At 37.0% G+C, this 11,091-nt stretch overlaps 1 protein-coding gene across 2 annotated transcripts in view; it reads right to left on the bottom strand.

Annotated features, from left to right (window-relative positions):
- Window positions 1–3,282: 3,282 nt before the first annotated feature.
- Window positions 3,283–11,091, bottom strand: part of LOC129762893 (transcriptional regulator ovo-like) — an 83,395-nt gene continuing 75,586 nt past the window's right edge. For both annotated transcript variants that reach the window (XM_055761487.1, XM_055761488.1), the window contains exon 4: window positions 3,283–11,065. In XM_055761487.1, the coding sequence (XP_055617462.1) occupies window positions 10,880–11,065 (186 nt within the window). In that variant the 3' untranslated portion in view covers window positions 3,283–10,879. The remainder of the gene's footprint in view (window positions 11,066–11,091) is intronic.

Raw genomic sequence — 11,091 nt, 5'->3', positions numbered from 1 at the left:
TAACATCCATGCCTCTCACGCTAAAGGTCACGAGTTCAATTCTCACTCCCGACATTCTTCCAAAAATGGAAGTAAAAGTGACGAACCAGCCAAATGAGTTGAAAGTCACTATAATACAGTTAAAAAAAAAAAAAAAAAATAATTCATTTTTTTCTTGATCGTGACAGAGAAAAGTTATAGACTGAAACGTGAGCATGGGTCAATATAGGAAAATATACCGAATTTTGAAAATCAAAAAAAAAATTTCGAATAGAGTTATCGAAATTATTCGATAGAGAAATATTTCACCTATCTTCCAGCCACAATTTGACTAATCGGAAAAGGGTCTGAGAAAAATTATAGGCCAAGTTGTATGGGAGGGAATCAACCGCGAGTAATCGGTTTTCTACCTTACTAACCATAGAATTGGGAAATTGTTTATATATAGTTATAAAAATGTAGTTAATAATTCGGCTCCTTAAAACTTATGTAACTGAGCCTGTTGAAATAAACGAATTATTAAAAAATAAGTTGTATGGGAGAAATTCATTATTTTGAAGAAAATTGGAAAAAGTTATTCGAAAGGACCGAAAACACATTCTCGAGATAGTACTCATTCGATAAGAAATATTTTTATTTATCTTAAGCCGAATTTTCATTAGTCCGAAAAGGGTATGATAAAAGTTATTGGCCAAAACGTTCACGAATTGTACGGGGGAAAGGGTCTGGCTGGGTAAGGAAGTAAAAAGTAAAAAGAATGTAAAAATTTCTATTGTATAGAAATTTTGTCTATTTTTCGAATCCCTATCAATAGGATCTATGGTGAAAAACGTACCTTTCAATTTTTAGCACGCCATTCTCAATAGCTTTGAGAAAAAAGAAAATAAAAAATACTGATAGTGCATCTTACAATGATGTATCGAGAAATATAATCAAAAACTAAATTCCTTAAAAATTGAAGTACTAAAAAAAATCATGAAATATTGATTTTTTTTTGTATTTAGAGATTCAGTACTACTTTAATTCGTATTTAAATGTGTTCCTACGCCTTTTGGAGATATTTGTGATTTTTTTTCGAATAATAATAAAATAATTCTCTTATATGGTTCACTATAAGAGCTATGGTGAAAAAATGAGTTTTTTCCCCATTCTCAATAGGCGTGGAAATGAAAATTTGAGAAAATACTCAAAGTACAACTACTATGGTGTACCGCGACAATGTATAACAAAATTCTATCCCCTGCTTAAAAAAATCCTGAGTGTATAGAATTTATTAGAGTTTTCAAAACTGTTTTTCGATGATTATTTATTGAACTATTTATCATCAAATGCGAATTCGAAATTTTTCGTTCATACAATACTATCTCAGTACTGAATGGTTCACAACAACGTTATATAAATCAAATGAAAGATAGTTGATAACGTTAATTGGATTTGCTATCTTTGAAAAAACAGAAAGATATCGATTTCTCATTTCTTCCCGATATCTTTATCCAATACACCTACATACATCGAACTACAAATTTCTCTGTAAAATATTCCGTGTAAATCCATGTAAATTATGCTTTAAAGAGATTTATATCCCATCTTCATGCGTTGATATTTCACGATTTTAAAGCATTTCAAAAATCGCCCAAAAATTTCGACTTCGCACTCTGTTCCTTCATTTTTTTTTTTCGAGTGTGAAAAAGTTCTATTTTCATTTTCGATAAATTTATTAGTTTACCTCCTACAACTTGTATACATTTTGGCCCATACCATTTCTCAGACTCTTTTCCAGCCAACGAAAATTTGGCAGAAGATGGATAAAAGTATTCTCTATCCAATGAGTATTATCTCAAGAAATGTTTTTTTTTTTTTTTTTTTTTTCTGTATTATAGTGACTTTCAACGCTTCTGACTGGTTCGTCACTTTTACCTTCCATTTTGGAAGAATGTCGGGAGTGAGAATTGAACTCGTGATCTTGAGCGTGAGAAGTATGGATGTTACCTCCACGCCAGATCGGCTCCCTCAAGAAATGTGTTTTGGGTCCTTTGAAATAACTTTTTTAAATTTTCTTCAAATTAATTAATTTCCCCCATACAAGTTGTATAGGTTTTGGACTATAACTTTTCTTAGAACCTTTTCCGACCAATGAAAATTTTGCTAAAGATAGATAAAAATATTCGATATCGAATAATTACTATTTCGAGAATGTGTTCTGGGTCCTTTCAAATAATTTTTTTTTGATTTTCAAAATTTTGTAAATTTTCCTATATTGACCCATGCTCACGTTTCAGTCTATAACTTTTATCCGTCACGATCAAGAAAAAAATGAATAATGTGGAAAGATCAATGTTTCAATTCTCTATCTAATGAGCATGATTTTGAAGGTTGTTACTTGATAAACAATCAACTTATTTCAATTGAAATGATTCATTATTCATTAAATCCAGCAAGACTTTGAACAGAAACAAAAACTTTTATCCGCTCATTTCACACAACTTCGTAAAGAAGGAACAAGAGTGGCGCCTAAGATGCGACCGCGCAGTCTGACGTAGGACCATAAAATTATTGCCGGTGAAAATAAACATTCTAGAAATTTAACTCTTTGTGGTCGTATTTCTATTCTCAGCCACAACAAAAAGGAATCATACCAATCTTGTACTTCATTAAATCATGTAATAGTTAACTTTTTACTATAAATTACTATAAACGATTTTTAATGTCTAGTGACCCTGTTAACGAATTAATACGGACCATCTATGAATGATAGATAACGGCACTCGGTCTAAACAAAAGATTTATAGCGTAGAAAGGTAAAAGGGTCTCTTTCAAGGAAACTTAATTCTGACCAGCATGACACCCATATCAAAAAGCAATACGAGCTCAAAGGGTTGCAATTAACTCTTTAATACAAATATTTGACAAAGGCCGGTGAATGAATGCTTACACTGAGGGGCGTGAATGATTCGCAAAGCAATAAAAAGCCAAGTTGGGCAAACTATCAAAGTAACTATCGGCATTAACATGTACTGTTGATTGCTCGCGGTCTATAGCGACACTGAAACACAAAGCTTACAGAGTATCCAAGCAGTGTTTCAGTATCTCTCAGCCAATTTCTTCGACGCTCCCAAAAACACAATTCCCCGAATAAATAAGCCACAAAAGCAGCACATTTCACAGAACGGCGATGGAAAATCCGAACCAAATCAGTAACTGGTGTAGAACTTATTTTCATCTTCAGTTTTTTACCGAAGAACACAGCTTTAACCGCTATCGTTTTAGCACTCGCTATTTATATATTGTTGTAATAAAAAGCGAATTTATTTTTTTTGACCGGGAGAGAGCTTGGTTAGTTTAGGAGAGTGTTCGTGAATTGGAGCATTGTTTTCCGATTCAAAAGGGGCGTCAAAGTGTAGCGCATTTGAGGCCGGAATATTAATTAACCGGAAATAATGCTCGAATTCACGAACACACTCAAGCTCAAGCTCAGATGAGTTCTCTATCGGGAAAAAAATAAAAGAATAAATTCGCTTTTCATTACTTTGCATACCTCACTTCTCCCTTAAGGCCCCAGCTAAGAAGCTATGATCTACGAGTCATGATTGTGCCGTCAACTTAGCAGTCATCGCCAAACTAATCCGCGAAGTCAAGACGATTCTATGGTTTATGGTGCGACCGTTTGGTTGATAAGTGGATTAGGAGAGCGGCGTATGGAAGTAGTACAGGAGCAAGCTCTATTCGAAGATAAGTATATTTTTAAGAGTCTTGATTTACACAGTTTGAGATTTTGGCAGTTCACGCGAGTGACAGGACATGTTTGACCCTGTCACATGCTGTGTATTAGGATATGGATGCTCTAACGGTGACTCTCTTAACATATCTTAACTTAAACTACTCTCGGCCTTGAGAAAGGCGATTAGGAAGCCTCGCTGCAGGCTGGCCGCTAGTTGGATGCTGCTGAATCTGCTGAATCGTGAGTGGCTTTTTTTATAGCCAATAATTTATACCCACATTGTCCACATTGAAACGAACGTTGTCATGTTATTTCAACCTAATAACATGACAACAACAACATCAGTCGTCCTCGCTCTTCAATTAATTTCTTGTCAATTCAATTCTGGCAAAAGGTAATTCTAATTGACGTAACGAATAAATACAAATCTGCATCTTCATCTAACCTGGCTTCAATCCACAACTACTTCTCCGCCCTGACATGTACCTCGTTGCCCGCGTACACAATCTTATTCTACCAGGTATATTACTCCCCGCTTTTTTCATGTAGTGGTAGGCAAAGAAAAAATAGCAAAAAATTATTTCAACATGACAGTTGTACATTATTTAAACGGTTTTTAGCTTGCCTTGTAACATGTTTGTCTGTAGCGCTGTACCACATTAATAGAAATTTGATTCCCTTCCTGTTGACCGATTGATCTGAAATTTGAAACACCTTCATCTCTCACTCATTCTTTGTGTGGACACCGACTGGACAACATCGTTGCTGGACGGGCTGGACGGCGAGGGATCCAGTGCCTTTCTCAAGGCAAGAGGGCGGAGGTGGTAGCGCTGGAGTAGAATAGAGTAGAGTTTTCAAAGGGCCTTTCTCAAGGCTAGAGACGAATGAACTGCAAAAGTTTAAAGTCTCTATAATACAATACCTTTCTTCATTCATCTCTGCAATTATTATAAAACTGCGTATTCCATTAGCTTAAAAATCCAAGATGGCGGCCGCTACAAAATGGCGGATTACCAATTCTCTCAAAACTCCATCAATATGGGTATCAAATGAAAGGGCTTGACTAATAGAACACAGTTATACATGAGGAATGCAAATCGAAAACGGTCGCCACAACAAAATGATGATATATATATTTTTTCCAAAGCTCCATCAGTATGGGTATCGAATGAAAGGGCTTGCCCAGTAAAACACAGTTATTCATGAAAATGCCAATTCAAAATGGCGAATTACCTATTTTCTCATAACAAACCCCATCAAAATAGGTATCAAATGAAGGGGTTTGACCAGTAGATCACATCTATTTATAGAAAATTCATTTCCAAGATGGCCGCAGGTACAAAATAGCCAATTACTTTTTTGAACGGTTTCATTCAACTTGACCTGCTTGTATGCGTGTTTGTATGTCTGTAGGGTTGTCCCTCATTAATAAAAATTTGACCCCGTACCTTTTGACTTAATCTGAAACTTGGAACACACCTTTACCTCTGCAGTCATTATAAAACTGGGTATTTCAAGATCTTGAAAATCCAAGATGACGGCGGCTACAAAATGGCTCATTTCACATTAGTTTAAAAATTGTTAATTTGGATATTTGTATCAAATGAATGGACTTAACTTAGAGAACAAACTACATTATAAACAACATAAATTCAGAAAGGTCGCCGGCACAAAATGGTCGACTATGTATTTTTTGCAATCTCATCATTATCTATCAGACCCACAAAATATCAGTCAAAGAATGAAATGTAGGAAATTATTTATATTTTCATTAGAAAATATCAAGTAATTTGTTGGAATAAATTCATTGAGAAAAAAAATATATTGAAAATTTAAATTCAATTTAATTTTTTCCCGAAAACATGTTTTTTTAGAATTCTAAAAAAATAGATATGAATAGCCCAAACAATTTCCAACAAGTCAATCATACATCGGAATACACTTTTACAGGAAAAAAGGTTTTGGAATAATCAACTTCATGTTTTCTTTGAAAAATTACTATTAATGTTTAATTTGTAACATTTGTAAACAGAAACATGTCAAGAATATGTCAAACGCGAGAATTTACACACAAAAATGTATCGAGTAAAGCTTTATTTTTTTCAGCGGTCTCCTTACCAAAATGCCCTATATTCCAGAAACTATGAAAGATAGAAAGTTGACGTCTCTGACGAAAGTTCATATTTTAATAAGATCTAAAACTTTGTTGAATACAACACTATATTGCTATCTTGACTTTAAACAAAAATAGGATTAGTTGTAATTTTTGAAAAAGTTGCTAGAAAAACCTTTTCCCTGTGATGGTGCCCATCTTCCGATGTATGGACGACTTGTTGGAAATTGTATGAGGGCTATTCATATAATTTTTTTGAGAATTTAAAAAAACACTTTTTTGAGAAAAATTAATTTTAATTTTTAACCGTATGAGTGCGGAGCAAATTTTCTAAGCATATGCCAAAAATGCGGATGAGTTTGGGTATTTTTTAAAAAATACTAAAGAACGCGGCAAACTGATTAGTCACAAAAGTTGTATTAATGAAAAAAACACACATAAAAAGTGAGTTTTATGAAATTTATTAACATTAAATTCCTTATTTGTATTATTTTTTCAAATAATGAGAATATTATATTTACACAATTTCATACGTAATTGAGGGGCTTAGAATGCAATGGGTGTAAGTGCCTTGATCGATTTCTCTTTATCGACTTTCTCTTTTGATCATAACTCAACTGCAAACACATTCCCAGCTTATTTGACAATGTGGACGATAGATCAGAACCTCAATTATCGGTTTCTATAGCAAAATCAAATTGGAACGTTTTTGTGCGCTGAGTTATTCACGAAAGAAAAAGTTGATGGAGAGAAATCGATCAAATCGCTTACACCCCTTGCATTGTAAGCCCCTCAATTGTCATTTGCTGCACAAAGTGCGTGAAGTCCTCTTTTACTAATATCCCCGAAAAACGAAATCCTACGTTAAAAGGTGCCAAGTCAAAAATATTAACATAAAACGAGAAGAGCGCTACCGCGCTCCCCGTACTGTTGGCATATAAAGGGTGTGTCACATAAAATTGCATCACGGAAAAAACGCTGTAGAAATTTAATTTTTAGGAATTATATCTTCAGCTTTCGCTTATAATCAGATAAGAGTGTATAGATCACGTTGGCCATGCTTCACTGTCAATTTTTCGTAAATTTGGAAAAATGTCGTCGAACGAAAAAGAGCGTCGTGAATTAATCCTGCGCACTCATTTCGAGAATCCGGAGTTGTCACATCGGGACATCGGTAAGATGCTGGGAATCGTCCAATCCACGGTCAGCAGAGTACTAAAACGATACTTCGAGAACCTAACCATCGACCGGAAGGTGAAGAACGGCAAAAATGGATGCTCCGTCAGTGAAGATCACAAGCGCGTAGTTAAGCAGTTTAGACGTGACCCGAGAAGTTCGGTCCGGAATGTCGCCAATAAGCTGAATTTGTCAAGTTCATTCGTCCAGCGGACCAAGCAGCGGGAGGGCCTGCGTACATACAAGGTTCAGAAGGCTCCTAACCGCGACGGAAGGCAAAACATGGTGGGGAAGACGCGAGCCCGGAAGCTGTACACCGAAATGCTGACGAAGCCGCATTGCCTGGTAATGGACGACGAAACCTACGTCAAAGCGGGCTTTCGTCAGCTGCCGGGCCTGTTGTTCTTCTCCGCAGAGGACAAATTCAGCGTTCCGGAAGAGATTCGCAAGCAGAAACTATCCAAGTTTGCCAAAAAGTACATGGTGTGGCAAGCGATCTGCTCTTGCGGAAACCTAAAGGAGTGCCTACAGAAGCGCTTACTACCACTATTGAAGCAGCACGAGGGCCCGACCATCTTCTGGCCGGATCTCGCTTCGTGCCACTATTCAAAGGACGTGCTGGAGTGGTACGAAGCCAACGGGGTCACCTTCGTGCCAAAGGAAATGAACCCGCCCAACGCGCCGGAGCTTCGCCCAATAGAGAAATATTGGGCGATTATGAAGCAGGCCCTCCGGAAGAACCCAAAAGTTGTCAAATCGGAGGCGGACTTCAAGAGAAAATGGATTTCTGTTCAAAAAAAAAACTACAACCTGACGTTGTACAGAACCTTATGGACGGGGTAAAGAGAAAGGTGTGAGCATACGGGCTTGGGCTCGAAGTATGAATAAAAAGAAAATGCCAAAAGTTGTTTAATAGTTTTTATTTTACTGTCTAAAAATTTCAAAAGGATCGGTCTACTGAGCGAATTTCTACAGCGTTTTTTCCGTGATGCAATTTGATGTGACACACCATTTAATAAAAGGAGCGCTATCGCGCTCCCCCTTCTCCAAAGAGTTAAAATATTTTTTTTTCAAATAAAAATTGGGGTTTTTTTTATGAAAAATTAAACAATTTTCTACATTTTATCCTTTGACCCGAATTTTGTAGGTATCATAGTTTTTGAGTTATATATTTTTTTGTAAAAAAAAACAAGAAAAAAATGGTGGCCCTTTCAAAAAAGTAGTCTAATTTTTTTTAATATTTCAAGTATGCAAAGTTGTTTTAAAGACCCATGTGTTTACACCCACAACGTTTCGCTGCTATCGGAGATGGTGCTGCCAACTCCTAAGACGAGTTGGCATGAAATTCGCTCATTAGAAAATTTATAGAAAGATAAAATTTTACAACGGCCAATAAAAAAATGTATTAATTAATTGTTCTGGGATTGAAGTAAGCTTAGGTAAGAAAATGCGAATGTTCGAATGTATTCATATCACAAATCTTTTCTATACGTGACGAAGTTCGCCAGGTCTGCTAGTGTTTCCCTAATTCTATTCTCGGATAAAAAAAAAATTTTCAGTATTCATCTTGCGTCTAAGGGTGGGTTTACACTAGGGATATATTCATGTGAAGAAATATGATGAGATTTATAGAAATCGCATCAATCGTTTACACTACCGTGAACTTCTATAATGAATATATTCATATTTTCGGTGAATTTATTCACCTGAAGTAGAACTGCATCCAACTTTTGTGATTTCTCACCAGTGAGAAATTCACAAGCGTTTACATATGCTGAATTTATTCAAGTTATATATACCTCGAATAAGTGTATCATATTTATTCTCACCCGTTTACACCTATTTTCACGTGAATAAATCCATCTATAGCTATAGATCTCCCTAATGTAAACCCGCCATAACAGCTGTTACAGAGAGTGTAAACCAGAAATGTCAAACGAAACATCCCTCGGGACTCATGATGTTCAGCTTAGTGGAGTCTTATAGTTTGAAAATAAATCCTGTATTTATTGATGTTTGCGTGAAAATCGATACCGAATTTTACCGTATTTTAAAGTACCAGATGCTTTCTCGGGTGAAGCCCAGCTTTTATTTTGATCAACATGTTGTTCTACAGCTGGATGGGGCGCATTGTCCTACGTCAAACGGACCCAATGCTGACTGCTGGAAATCACAGAGTTTGGATGAAGAAAATTTTGGCCATTCGATAGTTCAAATCACAACCCTCTTGAAGTTGAACAACATGACTATAAAACATCTAACGACACGGACGATTCGGATGTCGGACGTTCACAAGTTATGCCTATGCTCAGCTATCGAAGACGATAAGGAAATTCCTGAGTTGAGTAAATTGAGGTTCTATCTGCGGCGTAAAATCTTAAACTGGAATCTGGAAAACTTCAGTACAATCTTTGTTTCAGACAGAAAATGAGAATTATGACGAAACTGGATAAATTCCAGCTATCATCATCGGAAAAGAAGGATCTCCACATTATATACCTCATCGACCATGTCGAGTTGTTCCAGAGAGTTTACCTGAGTTGATAACCTTATCCATGACATCACCATCCTCTTTACAAAATTTTATAAAACCTCAACAACAGAGAACGATAAAATGTATGAATTAAACGAACTGAAATCTCCAGAAAAAAAACAATCAACAACAACACGAATGTAGTGAAAGTGCAAAATGAGATAGATTTTCCTTACACGGAAGAGAATTATCTCTCCAATCAAAGTCGGATAGAATTCCCCCCGAACCAAACCTTTCCCGTCGCTATGACACACAACACCCCGAAGGAAATTTCCCAAGTAAAAAGCCAAACAAACCAACAACACCGCGTTCGGTACAGTACAATACGAAAAGTATCAGAGATAACCTTTCTCTCTCTCTCTATTTTCACTGATAGTATTTCTAATCATAAAAAAATAATAATAGCAATAATAATAATAATAAGTAGAAAACAATGTATGCTTACGTGGCAGCGAACCAGCCAGCCAGAGCCTACTACAATTACTGCTGCAGCAACGGAGGGCCAGAGCATATCTCATATTATATCGAATAAAAAAAATCACTAATTTACACGACCGCGGCACGAGAAATTTTCATCTCAGCCGCAACATTTTCCTCTTCCTTCAATTTCTTCTATCGATGCGCTTCTGCTAATCAATTCCCTAAAGAGCTTTCCTCTTCTTCTTTTTCTCCTATATTCCATTCGCCTAGAGTGCGGTTATCAATAATGTTCAACACTTTGTTCATAACTTCGTTTGAGAATGAATCGAAAAACTTAAAACAAAAAACATTAAACTATAGAAAGCCTTAACCTTAGAAATTCTCTTTACTAATCCTTCCTCAGGGTGTACGCGAGATCTTTCCCTGTATCTTTCCCCCGGGCCACCTACCCTTCCCATCCACTGTCGGACGTTCCAGCGCGCAAACGCGCGCCGCGCGTAATAGTAAACCTTAAATGCCTACGCGATTAGTAAGAATATAAAATAATATTGCAGCAAATAAATAATTGTTAGTGTGTTTGTCTCCTCCCCTACTCCCCTCGTCGCAAGGGGGCGGCGCGTTAGCAAAACGCGCGCCCACTCTGTGGGGATTTCGCGAACCTAAACGCTAAATATCTCTCGCTAGGGTGGTGGTGGCGGTTGGGGAAAGCAGCGCGTACTCTGGGTGTCATTTTCTCTCGTCCTTTTTTTCTTTTGCTTTACTTGTTTTGCCTTTTCTAATACTCTTTCTTTCATTCTCTCTCTCTCTCTCTCTCTCTGTCTCTGTTTTTCTATATTGCGATGCACACTGTTCAAATCGTCTTTTGTTTTCTCTCTCTCTCTCTCTCTGTCTCTTCCACACACGTGACCGATTGCTCTGGACCAGGAGGCGGAGGCCTACTCTAGTTCTGCACCGGCATCGGGAACGAACCGAGCAGATTGTTCGCGAACTGCGAGTTGGTGAACTTGAAGTGGCGCTTGTCGTAGAACTTGAGCAGGGCCGGCGAGTACGGATGTTTCTCCTTCAGGTGCAGATAGTGCACCTCGGGTTCGTTGGTGGTGTGGCCGCACTCCTCACACACGTACATCTGGAAGAAAGTGAGAAAAAAAGGAA

The sequence above is a fragment of the Toxorhynchites rutilus genome, chromosome 1 (genome assembly GCF_029784135.1).
Source record: "Toxorhynchites rutilus septentrionalis strain SRP chromosome 1, ASM2978413v1, whole genome shotgun sequence".
NCBI classification, from domain to species: domain Eukaryota; kingdom Metazoa; phylum Arthropoda; class Insecta; order Diptera; family Culicidae; genus Toxorhynchites; species Toxorhynchites rutilus.
This window is presented reverse-complemented; position numbering and strand designations above follow the sequence as displayed.